At 44.4% G+C, this 21,196-nt stretch overlaps 1 protein-coding gene across 11 annotated transcripts in view; it reads left to right on the top strand.

Annotated features, from left to right (window-relative positions):
- FBXL16 (F-box and leucine rich repeat protein 16) overlaps window positions 1–21,196 on the top strand; it is a 65,472-nt gene that overhangs the window by 30,556 nt on the left and 13,720 nt on the right. For all 11 annotated transcript variants that reach the window (XR_012787438.1, XM_075566226.1, XM_075566228.1 and 8 more), the window contains one exon: window positions 20,103–20,803. Coding sequence is in view for 10 of the 11 variants with exons in the window: in XM_075566226.1 (XP_075422341.1) it covers window positions 20,117–20,803 (687 nt within the window). In the remaining variant the exon portion in view is untranslated. The remainder of the gene's footprint in view (window positions 1–20,102; window positions 20,804–21,196) is intronic.

The following is a 21,196-nucleotide window of genomic DNA, read 5'->3' on the forward strand; positions in this document are numbered from 1 at the left end:
TCTCACCCCCTTCTAATACACAAACACCAGGGACACATAACTTTTGCACCCTATTTAATACAAAAACACCAGGCACCTCTCACCCCTTCCTAATACCCAGATATCAAAGACACATACCTCTATCCAGATATTATACCTCTTACTCTTTCTAGAGTGATTATACATCTCATTCTTGGACCTTGTAACTCAACCATGTGCTGCATACATTGGCGGCTATATATATATATGTATATACATATATATATATATACGTACATATATAATAATCACATTTGTCAATGACGGATTGGCTTTTTCCTGAGTACATAGAAGCCCTAGCATGTTTTAAGTAAGTGCTCCTACTCGGCAGCACTATATATTGGTGCATATTCCATGTCCGTTGGGTTCTCCATGCCTGAAATGCCTTGAATATGACACAATCCCATGTCATGAGGACATCCCGTGAACTCTACTAACCCTTATCCAATGACTCCTCTCCAGTCAAACACGCTTCCTAACTAACACGTATACCATCCCGCCTATCACAATGACCTCAACTGCCCGAGCCCGAGTTAGCTGGTAAGCACTATATCACCATTACATAACCTGCCCTAGTAACCTCTTTCCAGGTCAACAATTCTATTGACAAGTCTCGCTGATTTGGAGCGAGTCTTACTCATTGGCTCACTGGAAGGTTATAGAATCAGATAAGAACCAGTTGGCCTAGCTAGTCCTTCACCCACCTAATCTGCTGTAAAAACTTCAGGCCCCGTTTGATCGTTGGCTTTCAATCAATGGTTTTATAGCATCATTAGTGACTCAATCCTTCAGTGGAGACTCACTCGCTTAGTGAAGGTCCAGTCACTCAAGAGAGGCTCGCCTATCCAATTCAGTCTCGCATGGTCACTGGAAATGTACCCAATTAATGGAGGCTCACTGATTCAATGTAGACTTACTTTACATACACACACTCAAGTGCACATATACACACATAGGCCCTTATTGTGTAAGGTGTGATAAGTGAAGATGACGTGCTATCTCATGGAAAGTCCCACTAAAGTCAATGGGACTTTTCATAGGATAGCACGTCACCTGCGCCATCACACCTTACAGAATAAGCTCCATAGAACAGCACATTTTAAAGAGAGAGAGGCTGGCAACACATTAGTATGCTGCAATACAAAACAGTATAAAGTATAGCCAAGGACTTCAAACCAGCTATATCTTCTACTTGGAGAATTGAGACACAAAAACTATCATGGAGGCCGTTGGCAAACGATGACAGCTTCTCCTCACTGCACCTAATGTTTCCCAAGCACACACAGAAATATCCATAGTGTGAGAATGGAATATACTGGTCAGCATGGGCGGTGGGAGGGTGCAGGCGGACTATATACCAGATCCACATATCATGCATTGCCTACCCATTTGGGCTACTTATACTGCACATCTATTTTGTCTCAGAAGAAGTAGCTTTGGGTGGCTTTGCAAGGCATTGCAGGCCCGTATAGAGCTACTCTGTACTATTATACAATGAAGCATGTTGATTGCACAAGGTTTTGGATTCTTTTTCACCGTGCTGGGAGTGGAAGGGGCAGAGTTGTGTTTGGCACTGGGTTGTGGCAATGGCCAACGTGGTAACAATATAACTTGAAGTGCTGATGATACTTCACATACTTGATATTCATACATGATATTATTCTGCGTGTTATCACATTGCTCTGCGTGTTATCCCATTGCTCTGCGTGTTGTCGTATTGCTCTGCGTATTATTGTATTGCTCTGCATGTTATCATATTGCTCTGCGTGTTATCGTATTGCTCTGCATGTTATTGTATTGCTCTGCATGTTATTGTATTGCTCTGCATGTTATCGTATTACTCTGCGTGTTATCGTATTGCTCTGCATGTTATTGTATTGCTCTGCATGTTATCTTATTGCTCTGCATGTTATTGTATTGCTCTGCATGTTATTGTATTGCTCTGCATGTTATCGTATTGCTCTGCGTGTTATCGTATTGCTCTGCATGTTATCTTATTGCTCTGCATGTTATTGTATTGCTCTGCATGTTATCGTATTGCTCTGCGTGTTATCTTATTGCTCTGTGTGTTATCGTATTGCTCTGCATGTTATCGTATTGCTCTGCGTGTTATCGTATTGCTCTGCGTGTTATCGTATTGCTCTGCATGTTATCGTATTGCTCTGTGTTATCTTATTGCTCTGCATGTTATCGTATTGCTCTGTGTTATCTTATTGCTCTGCATGTTATCGTATTGCTCTGCATGTTATCGCATTGCTCTGCGTGTTATCGTATTGCTCTGCGTGTTATTGTATTGCTCTGCGTGTTATCACATTGCTCTCCGTGTTATCGCATTGCTCTGCGTGTTATTGTATTGCTCTGCGTGTTATCACATTGCTCTCCGAGTTATCGCATTGCTCTGCATATTATTATAATATTCTGCAAGGCATGGCTGACCCGTCTGGTAGCAAAGTGGTTAAAAATATGTGCAAACAGAATATTTGCCCTGCCTGATTCCCCTGGCAATGCTATAATACTTAGCATGTAAAGGCAGATTATGTTAATGAGCAGATTATGTTAATGAGCAGATTATGTTAATGAGCAGATTATGTTAATGAGCAGATTATGTTAATGAGCAGATTATGTTAATGAGCAGATTATGTTAATGGGCAGACTATGTTAATGGGCAGACTATGTTAATGGGCAAACTCTGTTAATGGGCACACTCTGTTAATGGGCACACTGTGTTAATGGGCACACTGTGTTAATGGGCACACTGTGTTAATGGGCACACTGTGTTAATGGGCTCATCTGTTAATGGGCACACTCTGTTAATGGGCACACTCTGTTAATGGGCACACTCTGTTAATGGGCACACTCTGTTAATGGGCACACTCTGTTAATGGGCACACTCTGTTAATGGGCACACTCTGTTAATGGGCACAATAAGTTTTTGGGCACACTGTGAATGGGCACAATAAGTTAATGGGCACAATAAGTTAATGGGCACAATAAGTTAATGGGCACAATAAGTTAATGGGCACACTATGTGAATGGGCACACTGTGTTAATGGGCACAATAAGTTATTGGGCACACTATGTGAATGGGCACAATAAGTTAATGGGCACACTATGTGAATGGGCACACTATGTGAATGGGCACACTAAGTTAATGGGCACACTAAGTTAATGGGCACACTATGTGAATGGGCACACTATGTTATTGGGCACACTATGTGAATGGGCACACTATGTGAATGGGCACACTATGTTATTGGGCACACTATGTGAATGGGCACACTATGTGAATGGGCACAATAAGTTAATGGGCACAATAAATTAATGGGCACAATAAGTTATTGGGCACACTATGTGAATGGGCACACTATGTGAATGGGCACACTATGTTATTGGGCACACTATGTGAATGGGCACACTATGTGAATGGGCACACTATGTTATTGGGCACACTATGTGAATGGGCACAATAAGTTATTGGGCAGGCTATGTTATTGGGCACACTATGTTATTGGGCACACTATGTGAATGGGCACAATAAGTTATTGGGTACACTATGTTATTGGACACACTATGTGAATGGGCACAATAAGTTATTGGGCACACTATGTGAATGGGCACAATAAGTTATTGGGCACACTATGTGAATGGGCACACTATGTGAATGGGCACACTGTTATTGGGCACACTGTGAATGGGCACAATAAGTTATTGGGCACACTATGTGAATGGGCACACTATGTGAATGGGCACACTATGTTATTGGGCACACTATGTGAATGGGCACAATAAGTTATTGGGCACACTATGTGAATGGGCACACTATGTGAATGGGCACACTATGTGAATGGGCACACTATGTGAATGGGCACACTATGTGAATGGGCACACTAAGTTATTGGGCACACTATGTGAATGGGCACAATAAGTTATTGGGCACACTATGTGAATGGGCACACTATGTGAATGGGCACAATAAGTTATTGGGCACATTATGTTATTGGGCACACTATGTGAATGGGCACACTATGTGAATGGGCACAATAAGTTATTGGGCACACTATGTGAATGGGCACAATAAGTGAATGGGCACACTATGTGAATGGGCACACTATGTTATTGGGCACACTATGTGAATGGGCACAATAAGTTATTGGGCACACTATGTTATTGGGCACACTATGTTATTGGGCACACTATGTGAATGGGCACACTATGTGAATGGGCACACTATGTGAATGGGCACACTATGTGAATGGGCACACTATGTTATTGGGCACACTATGTGAATGGGCACACTATGTGAATGGGCACACTATGTGAATGGGCACACTATGTTATTGGGCACACTATGTGAATGGGCACACTATGTTATTGGGCACACTATGTGAATGGGCACACTATGTTATTGGTCACACTATGTGAATGGGCACAATAAGTTATTGGGCACACTATGTGAATGGGCACACTATGTGAATGGGCACACTATGTTATTGGGCACACTATGTGAATGGGCACACTATGTGAATGGGCACACTATGTGAATGGGCACAATAAGTTATTGGGCACACTATGTGAATGGGCACAATAAGTTATTGGGCACACTATGTGAATGGGCACACTATGTGAATGGTCACAATAAGTTATTGGGCACACTATGTGAATGGGCACACTATGTGAATGGGCACAATAAGTTATTGGGCACACTATGTGAATGGGCACACTATGTGAATGGGCACAATAAGTTATTGGGCACACTATGTGAATGGGCACACTATGTTATTGGGCGCACTATGTGAATGGGCACAATAAGTTATTGGGCACTATGCTATTGGGCACACTATGTTATTGGGCACACTATGTTATTGGGCACACTATGTTATTGGGCACACTATGTGAATGGGCACACTATGTGAATGGGCACACTATGTGATTGGGCACACTATGTGAATGGGCACAATAAGTTTTTGGGCACACTATGTGAATGGGCACACTATGTGAATGGGCACACTATGTGAATGGGCACACTATGTTATTGGGCACACTATGTGAATGGGCACACTATGTGAATGGGCACACTATGTTATTGGTCACACTATGTGAATTGGCACAATAAGTTATTGGGCACACTATGTGAATGGGCACACTATGTGAATGGGCACACTATGTGAATGGGCACACTATGTGAATGGGCACACTATGTGAATGGGCACACTATGGGAATGGGCACACTATGGGAATGGGCACACTATGTGAATGGGCACACTATGTGAATGGGCACAATAAGTTATTGGGCACACTATGTGAATGGGCACAATAAGTTATTGGGCACACTATGTGAATGGGCACACTATGTGAATGGGCACAATAAGTTATTGGGCACACTATGTGAATGGGCACACTATGTGAATGGGCACAATAAGTTATTGGGCACACTATGTGAATGGGCACAATAAGTTATTGGGCACTATGTTATTGGGCACACTATGTTATTGGGCACACTATGTGAATGGGCACACTATGTGAATGGGCACACTATGTTATTGGGCACACTATGTGAATGGGCACAATAAGTTATTGGGCACACTGTGAATGTGCACACTATGTGAATGGGCACAATAAGTTATTGGGCACACTATGTGAATGGGCACACTATGTTATTGGGCACACTATGTGAATGGGCACAATAAGTTATTGGGCACTATGTTATTGGGCACACTATGTTATTGGGCACACTATGTTATTGGGCACACTATGTGAATGGGCACACTATGTGAATGGGCACACTATGTTATTGGGCACACTATGTGAATGGGCACACTATGTGAATGGGCACACTATGTTATTGGGCACACTATGTGAATGGGCACAATAAGTTATTGGGCACACTATGTGAATGGGCACACTATGTGAATGGGCACAATAAGTTATTGGGCACACTATGTTATTGGGCACACTATGTGAATGGGCACAATAAGTTATTGGGCACTATGTTATTGGGCACACTATGTTATTGGGCACACTATGTGAATGGGCACACTATGTTATTGGGCACACTATGTGAATGGGCACAATAAGTTATTGGGCACACTGTGAATGTGCACACTATGTGAATGGGCACACTATGTTATTGGGCACACTATGTGAATGGGCACACTATGTTATTGGGCACACTATGTGAATGGGCACAATAAGTTATTGGGCACTATGTTATTGGGCACACTATGTTATTGGGCACACTATGTGAATGGGCACACTATGTTATTGGCACACTATGTGAATGGGCACACTATGTTATTGGGCACACTATGTGAATGGGCACACTATGTTATTGGGCACACTATGTTATTGGGCACACTATGTGAATGGGCACACTATGTGAATGGGCACACTATGTGAATGGGCACACTATGTGAATGGGCACAATAAGTTATTGGGCACACTATGTTATTGGGCACACTATGTGAATGGGCACACTATGTGAATGGGCACACTATGTGAATGGGCACACTATGTTATTGGGCACACTATGTTATTGGGCACACTATGTTATTGGGCACACTATGTTATTGGGCACACTATGTTATTGGGCACACTATGTGAATGGGCACACTATGTGAATGGACACTCTATGTTATTGGGCACACTATGTGAATGGGCACACTATGTGAATGGGCACAATAAGTTATTGGGCACACTATGTTATTGGGCACACTATGTGAATGGGCACACTATGTTATTGGGCACACTATGTTATTGGGCACACTATGTGAATGGGCACACTATGTGAATGGGCACACTATGTGAATGGGCACACTATGTGAATGGGCACACTATGTGAATGGGCACAATAAGTTATTGGGCACACTATGTTATTGGGCACACTATCCGAATGGGCACAATAAGTTATTGGGCACACTATGTTATTGGGCACACTATGTGAATGGGCACACTATGTTATTGGGCACACTATGTGAATGGGCACACTATGTTATTGGGCACACTGTGTTATTGGGCACACTGTGTTAATGGGCACACTATGTTATTGGGCACACTATGTGAATGGGCACAATAAGTTATTGGGCACACTATGTTATTGGGCACACTATGTGAATGGGCACACTATGTTATTGGGCACACTATGTGAATGGGCACAATAAGTTATTGGGCACACTATGTTTTTGGGCACACTGTGAATGGGCACAATAAGTTATTGGGCACACTATGTGAATGGGCACACTATGTGAATGGGCACACTATGTTATTGGGCACACTATGTGAATGGGCACAATAAGTTATTGGGCACACTATGTGAATGGGCACAATGAGTTATTGGGCACACTATGTGAATGGGCACAATAAGTTATTGGGCACACTATGTGAATGGGCACAATAAGTTATTGGGCAGGCTATGTGAATGGGCACACTATGTGAATGGGCACAATACGTTTTTGGGCACACTAGGTGGTACAAGTGGTTGTTATCTGCCGTGAAACTCTGTGTTTCTATGTAAGGGCAGAAACCTTGGAAGCCATGAGGCACTCCGTCACTATAAGGCTAAGATCACCCTGACCTGATACAGGGGGTTATTGTGTATTATGACCTCATTCTTCCCGTCCTTCTCATTCACGGGGTTGTCTCCATTCAGCCCACAGCAGGAAGCGCCTTATTACCATAACACCCAGGCCTGACATATCTCCCGCATGTAAAATGACAAAGCCACCTCACTCCGTTTCGCACGTAGGTCTCGCGGGGGGATATGTGTCACCCGGCTGCACAAAGCGATCTCTGGGATCTTCCGCTAGTTTCACTGATTTTACAGAAGCAATTTCCCCCTAGGTGGGAAGCAGAGGGTCTCCAGAACCGAACCACTTTCATTTCCCGCTTCTCGAGAAACTTACCTCCGTCCTCAGGTGCTGCCGGTATCTCCTGCATGTTTAAACGGGCTTGCGTCATGGGTCTAGGACAGCTAGCCACAGCCGTTTGGCCACCAGCACAGTTCGCTGCCACAGGGGACTCAGGGAGTCTGGGGGATTCCGGGCCATTTGGGGTAATGCTGATAACTGCAACCTGGGACCTTGAACCCTAACTTTAACTCCTAGACCTGTAAAAACCCTTATCTCTGACCCCTAACCCTAATATTTCTAACCTTAACACCTAACCCCCAATCCTAACCTTAACCCCTAACCATAATATTCCTAACCTTAACCCCTATCCCTAATCCTAACTGTAACTCTTCTTACCCAGCTCTAAAGGAAGTCACATCAGATCAACTTGGCAGTGCTCTGTCTCTCAGGTCTTTGCAGGGTGCTGGGTAGGTGCAGGGTGCTGGGTAGGTGCAGGGTGCTGGGTAGGTGCAGGGTGCTGGGTAGGTGCAGGGTGCTGGGTAGGTGCAGGCTGGACGTGGGTGTAACTATGTATATACATTGGCAGTGCTCTGTCTCTCAAGCCTTTGCAGGATGCTGGGTAGGTTCAGGGTGCTGGATAGGTGCTGGGTAGGTGCAGGGTGGTAGGTAGGTGCTGGGTAGGTGCAGGGTGCTGGGTAGGTGCAGGGTGCTGGGTAGGCGCAGGGTGCTGGGTAGGCGCAGGGTGCTGGGTAGGCGCAGGGTGCTGGGTAGGCGCAGGGTGCTGGGTAGGCGCAGGGTGCTGGGTGGGTGCTGGGTAGGCGCAGGGTGCTGGGTAGGTGCAGGGTGCTGGGTAGGTGCAGGGTGCTGGGTAGGTGCAGGGTGCTGGCTAGGTGCAGGGTGCTGGCTAGGTGCAGGGTGCTGGCTAGGTGCAGGGTGCTGGGTAGGCGCAGGGTGCTGGGTAGGCACAGGGTGCTGGGTAGGCGCAGGGTGCTGGGTAGGCGCAGGGTGCTGGGTAGGTCCAGCCTGGTTGTGAATAAGCAGATAGGAAAAAGATGGACGACAGGAACTTTTATAAAAACAAAAAGGTGCTTTATTTGACATCCGTCTTTAATGCTCCACAGGTATTGATATACATTGCAATTGATAGAAAACTTGTGGCCAACCATATACAGTACTTCATCGCCTGGTAGCTCTCACTCCTATGCTGCGGAGGTACTTAGCTTGAGGGTCTATTATAAAGGGTATTGTGGGGACCACTTCCTGGCAGGCTATGATGCGGTGAGAACCGGCTGAACGGGCCGGTTCTATATAAATACCGGCTTCCGTGTCGGCAACTCGTTGAGGACTGTAGTGGTCAGGCTCAGCGGTAGGGGCAACCCTTTTAGACCAGGACCAGTAGCATCTCTCTCCCAAAACGTAAAGTTCCCGTTCCTGTAACAGGCACGATCTTAAAAGGCAATTTCCTAACGGAAACCAACAAACGGTGACATTTTAATACACATGACTATACACACAAATCTATTTACAGGACTCACAGTGAGGACCCCCAGTCATAACCTGCTTCTAGAACAAAGGGTGGGGCTATATATACCCTTTGTGCTCCCTATCATGACATCACTGGTCCGTGGTATATACCCTTTGTACTCCCTATCATGACATCACTGGTCCGTGGTGAACCCTGAGTGATCCCACCCAGTTAACCCCTTAAGGAATTAACCCTCTTTACAGAACTAGTAGTCCCTAAACACGGGGCTACGAAACCTTGGCCCTAAAAAACCTAAACCCTGCGTCAACATGTCCGGCAACAAAATGGCCGTGGCAAATTACCCCAATCCTCTGCGTTATACGAGCCAATAAGAAGCTGCGCCGGGTCATGTAAAACCCTTAGAAATGTGCCTACTTTTTATACTTATATACTTATCCTGAGCTCACCTGACATTTTCAATACTTGGGGACCTATGTACTAAGCGGCGCAAAAATGGCACATTGGTGGCAGAAAAGCTCCTTCGATACGATCACGCTAAGTCATTGATGACGGATGACCTCATCGGCTGGCCAGATCGCGTTCTGCGCGCCACACAAGTGCAGGACACAATCTCCCAGCCCATGACATAACCACTAGCCTATGACACGGGGCATCCACATGGTTCAAATGTTGTTATGGAACAAAAAAGGAAAATATACCTATATAATATATCTCATGTAGACAGAGTTGTTATATAGTTATTAGGTATTCCCCTCACCTGACATATATATGTGACCCTGGAACTGGGTGTCAACTGTGGTTGCAGAAATAACCGTTACATTGTGCAATTTGTGGATACTTACATGTCATTTTATACCTCTGTAATCTAGTATTTTCTGTCTATGATGGGGTTTTTTTTTTTTGTCCTGTCAAAAAACTCAATAAAAAAAAAGAAGTAAAAATGATTATACATCAAAGTCTCAAAACTTGGGCGCAAAAAATGGCACCCATTTCAAATCCCATTCCTATACCTTGTACTGTGTACAGCAGGGAGTCTCAACTCCAGCCCGCAACAATGCACAGGAACAGGTAATCAAAGGGGCCAGGAACGCATGGAATAGCATGGAATAGCATACCGTGCGCGGGCCGGGGCAGGGACTCACTCACTGCTGTTTAAAGCCCTGAAGGTGTTTGCCAAGATCAAAGATGGCTGTAACAGCCATGTAAGGGCACGTTCCAGCAAAACCCAGGACTGAGACCCTTACACCCCCCCCCCCTCTACCTCCTCCCTCGCACGCCCCCCCCCCCCCTGTCCGAGCTACTGATTGAGCAACCTGTGCTGAAGCTGGGATATCCTGAAAACCTGACATGTTTGGGGGGTGGGAGGGGGGTCTTGAGAACTAGAGTTGAGAACCCCTGTTGTGCAGTAAACAAACATACCACTTGTAGTCAGGGTTGCCACCACTCCGGGTTTGACCCGGGTTTTCGGCTGCGTATCTCCGGGCTACGGGTTTACCTGGAACAACTCCGGGCGGCATCTTCCGGCACCCCCCCCCCCCCCCTGCAAATCCAGTCAGCATGGCTGCTCAACGTCAAATGGCGGCGCGTTGCCACGACAACTGAACGCTGCGTGACATCACGGCGCCTTGCCGCCGTTCTGTTACCATGACAATAGAGCATCTCGTGATGCCTCTGCGCCATTAGGCGTCCCATTGTCATGGCAATGCGTGCCGTTTGACATGCAAGGGGAGATGGTGCCGTTTTCTGATCTGGCCACGGGAGTATTAATTAGTGGGAGCGGTGGTATAGTGAGCTGCTTTATAGAACACAGTTAACAATGAACTCACTGCATGTTGTATCATTAAATGCTGCCCGAAATGACACCAAGTCCAAGGCCCACTTTCAAAGGGGTGCAAAGATTTAGCACGCTGTAGCTCACATTGATATGAATAGGAATTCATCTGTGGTAAAAATTTAGCACCCTTTAGGGAATCTGGGCCTGAGGCCCAGGCAGTGACTACACCCACAAACTTGTATAATGAACCGTAACCAATCTTTACATCTCCCCCAGGAGATTTCCAACTGGGGCTAAATATGTGTGTGCAAATGTGAAGTTGGAGACATAGGGATAGAATAATAATATTTACATGAAATAATATTGCTGTAGATTATGCCCACTCCATCGCATGCAGCGACATTCAGAAGAGCTCAGCTCCACATCCCGGGTAAGAATTATCCATCAAAGTAAAAAAAACACTAGTGGTCCTGTGCCACATTGTAGGAAGGCAGGAGCTAGTATATATGTCAAGCAGCCGAGTAGCAATTCCAGTTCAGAAATGACTGATGTCCTACTGAATCAGGTTAATCAACTGCAGCTGGCTCCCAGGTATTTTTCAGCCTGGTTGCTTGTATATTCAGAAACTACAATCCGACTGTAGTCTCTAGACAGTAGACTCTAGATTCTATACTCTGTCTAGACTGCAGACTCTAGACCAGGGGTTCTCAACTCCAGCCCTCAAGGAACACCAACAGCTCAGGTGTTCAGGATATCCCTGCTTCAGCACAAGTGGCTCAGTCAAAGACATGTACTAGGGGAAGGGCTACCTCTTTCAATAACATCTCTTTCTATGCATAGACTACATCCACGTATGACGACTTTGGTTAACCCTTTCGCAACGCACTGTGCAGAAATGAACGCGTCAACTGTCACTGATTTGTTATGTGTCACTCTGGTTTGGAGTCAGTCACGTTGATTTCACAACATCTGTGGACTTGAACGCTGTCTCGCTGATCAAATCAGCACTTTAATATTATAATGCCATTCCCCCCCCCCCTACAGATTTCACCCCCCTACTGATTTCATAGAGCAATGGATATTGGCAGGTGAAGGGTTACTATGGACAAAGCTATCCGAAGCCCCATTTTTAAAAAGGTTCATGCTATATCATTTTTATTTAGAAAATGGAAGAAATACTTAGTTGATGTTCAATTGAGTAAAAGTGCAGGCTTTGAAATGGAACTAGAGCTGCCCTGTACACCCTCTGGTGGACAAGATGACGCACGGTGAAGTCCAGGCCCCCCCATATAGTGGTAAAGGCATTTCTGCCCATTGACATAACATGGTTTGGCTGTATAAGCCCTGCAGAGATGTAAGAACAGTGTTGCTAAGCAACAACCTTGATTAAGGTCTGTGAAATTGTAGGCCTCAGTTGAAGCAAACAGTAATGGTAGTGCCAATATTTTGTGGGCCCTCAGCTAGAATATTTTCTGGTGCCTTCACTCCCCTGTCACCTTACCCAATATCCTACACAATGCCCCACACCCCCACATCAAAATGTACTTCAAATAAAAAGAGATATTGCAAACTAAACAGGTATTTAAACTTGTTGCTTTGTTGAGGGCTCTGATCTACGTTATATTAAGCGATCGAGGTCTAGCGCTATTGAGGGGTACAAAGAGCAGCTACTTTTTTAATTACAAATTCACAGTATCACTGCTTTTTCAATTGCAAACCTACATTTTACACTTCATTTTTACAGAAAAAAAAATAGAGATTTCTTTTTTAAAAGACTCTCCCACTTTCTGTTTTTGGCATGCAGAAAATGAACCCAAATCATAACACATTATTAAGAAAATCCCGGGGGGGGAGGGGGGCTCCGTCGCACACAGCTAACGCTGGCTTTTGCCATCCACGAGTTAAAAGAATCAGGGTTGTAGAAAGAAAAAAAAAACAGTTCAATATGTCATTAAATATTAATAGAAAGAGAGTCTTAAACCCATTGGATTTTTGTGAATGAGACCTATTAAAGAATAGCCTTTAACCCTTTCACAGCTGGCAAACCTAAAAGGCGTCGACCAGCCTTTAAGTGCTGTAAAGAAGGAAGAAAGTCTAACTTTGACATTTAGAGTGGGGTTTTTTTTTTTTACACAGGGGTATGTTTTCAAAGGCATACATTTAAAAGCCACGCCCCCAAGCACAACTCTCCCTCCTCACTCACATCCCAGCTCTCCCTCCTCTCACATCCCAGCTCTCCCTCCTCTCTCACATCCCAACTCTCCCTCCTTTCTCTCTCACATCCCAACTCTCCCTCCTTTCTCTCTCACATCCCAACTCTCCCTCCTTTCTCTCTCACATCCCAACTCTCCCTCCTCTCTCTATCACATCCCAACTCTCCCTCCTCTCTCTCTCACATCCCAACTCTCCCTCCTTTCTCTCTCACATCCCAACTCTCCCTCCTTTCTCTCTCACATCCCAACTCTCCCTCCTTTCTCTCTCACATCCCAACTCTCCCTCCTTTCTCTCTCACATCCCAACTCTCCCTCCTTTCTCTCTCACATCCCAACTCTCCCTCCTTTCTCACATCCCAACTCTCCCTCCTTTCTCTCTCACATCCCAACTCTCCCTCCTTTCTCTCTCACATCCCAACTCTCCCTCCTTTCTCTCTCACATCCCAACTCTCCCTCCTTTCTCTCTCACATCCCAACTCTCCCTCCTTTCTCTCTCACATCCCAACTCTCCCTCCTTTCCCTCTCACATCCCACATATGCCCTCTTCCTCTTTTCTCTATCAAATCCCTCCCCTCTCTTTCCATTCCCTCTGTAAATTCCAGCTTTTTCTTGGAAGCACACCTCCGTGCATTAATCATCATATTACAGGGAATTATACTACAGCCAGTAATGTTTCAGCTGGGATTGTTGCGGCATAGCTGGAAGCCAGAGCGCTAAGCATATAGGCCCCACTGTGAGACTCTGATCTGACTATCACAGTGGCTGCAGTTACAGCCTGATCACAGTGACCATCATCACAGCCCTAATACGAAAACATTGTGTGACATAGAGAGAGGATGTGAGCTGTATTGCAATGTGTGATTTTAATACACCTGGTGCTGTTTTTTTCGCACCTAATTTTGCAGCAGGAAGGGAGGCCAGCTCTGCAGACATAGCATGTAACGTAGGTTACCAACCTGTATTGCAGGAGCCACTGGCGTTACACAATTGGTACTCGACATCAGTGTAACTCTGCAATGCAGTGCAGGCCTCTCTAGGGCTGAAGGGGTTTAATAGACTTGGACCAGCTTGCCTGGTACCTCGGGAAATGCTTGGTGGGCCTCAGCATCAGAAGGTCACTTGTGGCCCAGACTGGCCAAGTCTTTCAGAATGATTGGGAGAATCACAAATCTTGTGTAGACTCGAGAGACTGCCCACATCTTTCCTGACAGTCTGTGTGTGATTGCAACTGCAGGAAGAGTCAGCCTGCGCTGTGTGTATTAGTGTATGTATGTGTGTGTATCTGAGTCAGTCTGCTGTGTGTATGTATGTGTGTGTATCGGAGTCACTCTGCTCTGTGTGTATCAGTGTTTGTATGTATGTATGTATGTATGTATGTATGTATGTATGTATGTATGTGTGTGTGTATCGGAGTCAGTATACTGTGTGTATCAGTGTATGTATGTATGTATGTATGTATCTGAGTCAGTCTGCTATGTGTATCAGTGTGTGTGTGTGTGTGTGTGTGTGTGTGTATGTGTGTGTATCGGAGTCCCTCTGCTCTGTGCGTATCAGTGTATGTGTGGGTATCGGAGTCAGTCCTCTGTATATCAGTATGTGTATACATGCATATGTGTGTTTTTGTATTTATGCATACATGTATGATTATAGCCATGTATGTAAGCACTGGTGAAAACATTGAGCCTGTGAACGTATTTATCTGTGCAAACCAATTATAACTTTTTTGTCCTATATGGAGCTACAGTGGGGACCTGCAATCTGCTACCTCCTGTAAGTTCCAGACACTATTGTCTAACACTGGTTCTAAGGCTCGTGTGGGAGAAAGGAGGGCAGAATACATTTAAACAATATTGCACAGTAAAAGGGATTTAGGTTTTAACTGCAACAACGAATTAAAAATAATGGGAAAAGGTAGATACCGTAGTAACCGGAGTATGGTAATTTCTTTTAAAAAAAACTTGTTTTTGAACAATAAAAGGTATCACTACCTTAAACAAACCTACAGTTTAGATAACAAAACATTATAAGCCATATTTAGTAAGGTGTCTTCCACCATTCACCTGAAGGGGACCGGACAGTGTTTTCAGGCATCAAAGGTGTCGTATGTCAGATGACTGCTTAGTAAACATGGTCCATATTAACTAAGAAGTGATACTCCATCAGACACCTTTTATGCTGGAACACACCTTATTCCCCTATACAAGTGAGTGGTCCCCCAAAGGGCCATATATACTAAGTGGTGTTACGCCACCTTCCATGCTGCAAATATTTGATGGAACTGGAAATGCTGTTAGTTTGCGACGGTGGCACAGAACATTATGTGGTTGGTAACTGGTATTGGGATGAGTGCATCTGAAGCTTGGATGGATGAAAGGATCACTTACCCAGAAGACCTTCCAATCTAAGACAGAAAGTTACACGCCCAGTAGGGGTACATGAACGTGCGTTGGTTTAGAGAGGATGGCCAATGGGTAGGGTTGTATAGTCCAGTTAAAGAGCTACTGAAATGCTTTATTACATAAATACGTTTTCAGATGGGTCATGGAGACGGGGAGCAAAGTCACTCACCAAACGTGGGCAGAAGTGCAAGATTTACTCCCCCGTTTTCCTTACTGATGTCACTGTGTACCCAACAAGAGTTTGCAGAGACTCTGATAAGAACAGGCTAGGATAAGTGTAAAGAAAATGCTTGATTGGCAAAACTTCCCCCTTTAGAAACCACAAAGAAATGCCATTTCTAATTAATGTTCAGAGAAACAAAATGAACCAATCATATGTTTTTAACAGGGTTGAATTAGTTAAAAAAAAAAAAAGTCGATTTACATAATTAAATTGTTTACAAAAGGTTGTTTGGTATGTGGGATTGCCCCTTTAAAATACACCACAAGCACATTGCGCTACACAGCATATGTATTGCTTGATAGGGTTACCACCATGTATAGTAACTTAGATGGCAGTTCAACGTTTTACAATGCTTCACTCCATCTCTGCTGCCACAATACATATGAAGAAGAGACCTGCAAGGCCTGGAAATACTCCATTTTTATCCATTAAAAAGTATCACTACCTGAAACAAACATACAGTTTAGATAACAAAACCTTATGAGCCACATTTACCAAGCAGTCACCTAACCTAAGGCACCTTCCACCACTGGAAGATACCTTATTGCCCCATTCAAGTTGATGGTCCACAAAGGGCCATATATACTAAACAGTACTACTCCATAAGACACCTTCCATGTTAGAAGACACCGTGCAGCCCGTTCACTTAAATAGACTGTAAAGAGACGTATTTACTAAGCCGTGCGGGAGATCTCTCATGGAGTGGCACATCGCCTTTTAACAGAAGATAGGAGGACAGTAAATGATACCCCTGATATTGCTGGAAAATGTTCCTTTTTCCTGGGAAGGGCACAAAAGTAGGATTGAAATCCAGAGGGCTAAACATGTAAGTCCAACATCACATGTTACTGTGTCCTCCTCATTCTGCTTCCGCAAAACCTCAGACTCTGTGTCCACTCTCCAAGGTGCTGAAAGGCAGCCTCGTATCTGCAAACATACATTACCTTTCCTGCTCTGCTTAGAGGGGCAATCCCTCCTAGGAACAAAGTGTACTCATTCCAGTGACATGTTGCAGGGGTAACTGACACCTGTCAGTATCTTTAAATTGTTTTATTTTATTTTAATTAAACTTGATTTCCTCTGGCTGCTCCCTTTTGTGTGATATCACTGTGCTCAGCAAGTGCTTGTACAGCCCCCACCCCCTTCATTTTATTGGCTCTCTGATAAGGACAAGGTGGGTTATGGGTAAAGAAAACACATCCTTGACAAACACCACCATTCAGAGACCCCCTAAGAAATTCAACTGGCCGACTGTGTGGGATCGCACCTTTAACGGTTTGGGGGATTAGTGGCACTGAGCAATTTATTGGAAGATACAGAATGTATCAAAGTGTCAAACACTTTGTTCCAAAACTGGTGCAAATTGCATCGTTTTAACTCTGTGCGACTCTGTGTCAATTTTTTAAAGGGTGCTTTGCCCAATTTGCACCATGAGCGCTGTGGGGAGCGGTTATACGAGGAGTAAGGAAAGGAAATCATTGGTACAATGTTATAGTGACATTTATCAAAAGTTCCATCTGTAACTGGTGCCTTTCTCTCTCTCTCTCTCTCTCTCTCTCTCTTTCTCTCTCTCTCTCTCTCTCTCTCTCTCTCTCTCTCTCTCTTCTCTCTTTCCCTCTCTCTCTTCCCTCTCTCTCTCTTTCTTCTCTCTCTCTCTCTCTCTCTCTCTCAGTTTCTTCTCTCTCTCTCTCTCTCTCTCTCTTTCTTCTCTCTCTCTCTTTCTTCTCTCTCTCTCTTTCTTCTCTCTCTCTCTCTCTCCTCTCTCTCTCTCTCTCCTCTCTCTCTGTCTCTCTCCCCCTGCTTTCTTCTCTCTCACTCTCTCAAACAATCTGCCAAATGTGAGAAGCACGATTCATACTTATGTCGCTGGCACAAGTTGACGCAGATGCACACATTTTCTCCGTGTTTTGGTGCGAATTGCACCATTTTGATGCATGTCCCTCATGGTGTAGTAGCAATAAGTAAAAGCACTCAACCATTTTCCTTGCTCTGTTGTTCTATCATTTAATATATGTTTTTAGTATATGCTATGCAATGCGTTGCAGGCCCCTCTGCTCTAAAAGGGGTTAATAGCGAAGTAAACATAGCTCTAAAAAAAATAATAATGACATCACTGACAGGAAAGAATGCAGCAGCGTTTCCAACGTTGCAGGAACAGGGCTGCCATGTACAGCAGTTCTTAGAAATGAAGCCAATTTTTAGAGTCTCTGCGTGAAATTTTTACATCAATATTTTCCAGAAACGACTACAGGATTTTACAAAGAAGTGTTAGATTTGGTTGAAAAAGGAAGGTAAAGGCAAATTGTACAGCTGAGGGGACCTATTTTTTCTGTATATAAGAGCTGAGAGGACCTCTTATATCTGTATAGAAGAGCAATAGGGACCTCTTCTATCTGTGTATAGAAGAGCTGAGGGGACCTCTTCTCTTCTATCTGTGTATAGAAAGAGCTGAGGGGTCCTCTTACATCTGTGTATAGCAGGTTCCAAGGGGACCTATTCTGTCTGTGTATAGGAGAAGCAGAAGGGGCCTCTTCTATTTGTATATAGGGGGAGCTGAGGGGACCTCTTCTATCTGTGTAAAGTAACTGAGGGGGACCTCATCTATCTGTATAAAGTAACTGAGGGGGACCTCTTCTATCTGTGTAAAGTAACTGAGGGGGACCTCTTCTATCTGTGTAAAGTAACTGAGGGGGACCTCATCTATCTGTATAAAGTAACTGAGGGGGACCTCATCTATCTGTGTAAAGTAACTGAGGGGGACCTCATCTATCTGTGTAAAGTAACTGAGGGGGACCTCATCTATCTGTATAAAGCAACTGAGGGGGGGACCTCTTCTAACTGTATAAAGTAACTGAGGGGGACCTCTTCTATCTGTATAAAGTAACTGAGGGGGACCTCATCTATCTGTATAAAGTAACTGAGGGGGGACCTCTTCTATCTGTATAAAGTAACTGAGGGGGGACCTCATCTATCTGTATAAAGTAACTGAGGGGGACCTCTTCTATCTGTATAAAGTAACTGAGGGGACCTCATCTATCTGTATAAAGTAACTGAGGGGGGACCTCTTCTATCTGTATAAAGTAACTGAGGGGGACCTCATCTATCTGTGCATAAGAGCTGGTGTGATTTCTTTAATCTGTGTATAGGAGGAAGTGAGGGAACCACTTCTAACAGTGTATAGGAGCTGATAATCCTCTTTCAGTGTGTCTAGGAGGAGCAGAGGACACCTATCTATATATTGGAGCTGAGATGATCTGTAATATATATATGTATATATATATATATATATATATATATATATATGTATGTTACATAATCACATAGTAGATGAGGTTAAAAAAAAAGACATTTGTCCATCAAGTTCAATCTATGCTAAATTTAGACGACAGATGCTTTATTTTATATTTGTATTTACAGTATTTTGATCAAGACGAAGGCAATAAAAAAAAAAACCCCCAGTGAAATATCATCCAATGATATCTCATAAGGGGAAAAATAAATTCCTTCCTGACTCAAAATATTGGCAATCAGATTTTTCCCTGGATGAACATCCTTCCCATGTTTACTTATTTGGTATCCCTACCTTTCCTTTTTTAAAAGATGTCCACATTTGTTTTTAAAATATCTATTGTATCTGCCATCCCAGTCCCCATGGGTAATGAATTCCACATTTTAACTGACCTTACTGGTGAAATCTACTTTCCTCCAACCTTAAGGGATGCCCCTGAGTCCTTTGTACTGTCCTTGGGATGAATAGTTATTTTGAAAGCTCCTTGTACTGTCCCCGAATATATTTGTATATAGTTATCATGTCCCCTCTTAGACGCCTCTTTTCTAATGTAAACAAACCTAATATAGCTAGCCTCTTCTCATATATCAGATTTTCCATCCCCTTAATTAATTTGGTGGCTCTTCTCTGCACTTTTTCTAGTTCCATAATGTCTTTTGTTATGGAGTGGTGCCCCAAACTGTACTTTATATTTAATAATATGTTAAGGAGACTTGTTCTCTGTGAATGTAGGAGGAGATTTCTTCTTTCTTTGTATAGTAGTTTAGGGGACCTCTTCTGTGTATAGGAACAGTGAACCCCTTTAGTATCATGGTATAAGTGTTAATCACTCCTCATTTTTTTTCTTTTCCTGCAGTGAGTTAAAAAACCATGTCTAACACCAGTAACGGAGACACTAAGGCCCAGTGCTTACCGCGCAATGGGCTGGTGAAGATCCCTGGTCCTACCAACGGCCTGGGCTCTGCCAGCATCACCAAAGGGACTCCGGCCGTCAAGAACCGCCTGTGCCAGCCGCCTTCCGTGCCCGCCATCCTCAGCCAAGCCTTTCCCAAGCACAGCGAACACATCAATACCGCAGTGCATCCCATTCTACCCCCGCCTCCGACACACAGCATCCCACTGGGGCTCAGCCCTGGCGAGGAGGACCTACAGATCTCTTGTGGCCCCTCCACGGATAGGTTCCAGGGTACAGGGGTGGACTGGCATCTGGCTCTAGACGAGAAGATCCTCAGTCGGCTCTTCTCTTATTTCTCGGCTTGCGAGAAGTGCGTGCTGGCGCAGGTGTGCAAGACTTGGAGGCGACTTCTGTACCAGGCCAGGTTCTGGGTGGGCTTGACCCCGGTCCTGCACGCAAAGGAACTGTACACGGTGTTGCCCACGGGGGAGAAGGAGTTTGTCAGCCTACAGGGCTTTGCGGTGCGTGGGTTCGAATCCTTCTGCCTGGTCGGGGTATCAGACCTGGATATCTGTGAGTTCATTGACAACTACCCCCTGTCCAAGAAGGGTGTGAAGTCTGTGAGTCTGAAGCGATCAACCATCACAGATGCTGGACTAGAGGTGAGGGTCACATCACTGCGGACAGTGGCAGGCGTATATTCTTTATTGCGATGTGCGGTAACGCGCTGGCTTCCATTGGAGTGCATGGAAGTGAGTGAAGTGTTCACTGTACATTACCCCACTTCTCACCACAATGAATAGGGGGTTGTGCCTCTATGGGGTAACCAGGTTAACACAGTGTAGCCAACTTCAATCCAGGTGAATTGAAGCTAATGAGTTGTTAATGGTCTGTTACCCTGCTTTTCAGTTAATTGAATTTGTAAACGGTGGGAAACACATAAAAAGTTAATCAAATGACCCAAGGACTCTGGTGCCGAGGCCCGAATATTAATCAAATGACACAAAAGAAAGAGAAGCCCAGAGGGAGCGTAGGTGATCAGCATACAAATGACA

The sequence above is a fragment of the Ascaphus truei genome, chromosome 11 (genome assembly GCF_040206685.1).
Source record: "Ascaphus truei isolate aAscTru1 chromosome 11, aAscTru1.hap1, whole genome shotgun sequence".
NCBI classification, from domain to species: domain Eukaryota; kingdom Metazoa; phylum Chordata; class Amphibia; order Anura; family Ascaphidae; genus Ascaphus; species Ascaphus truei.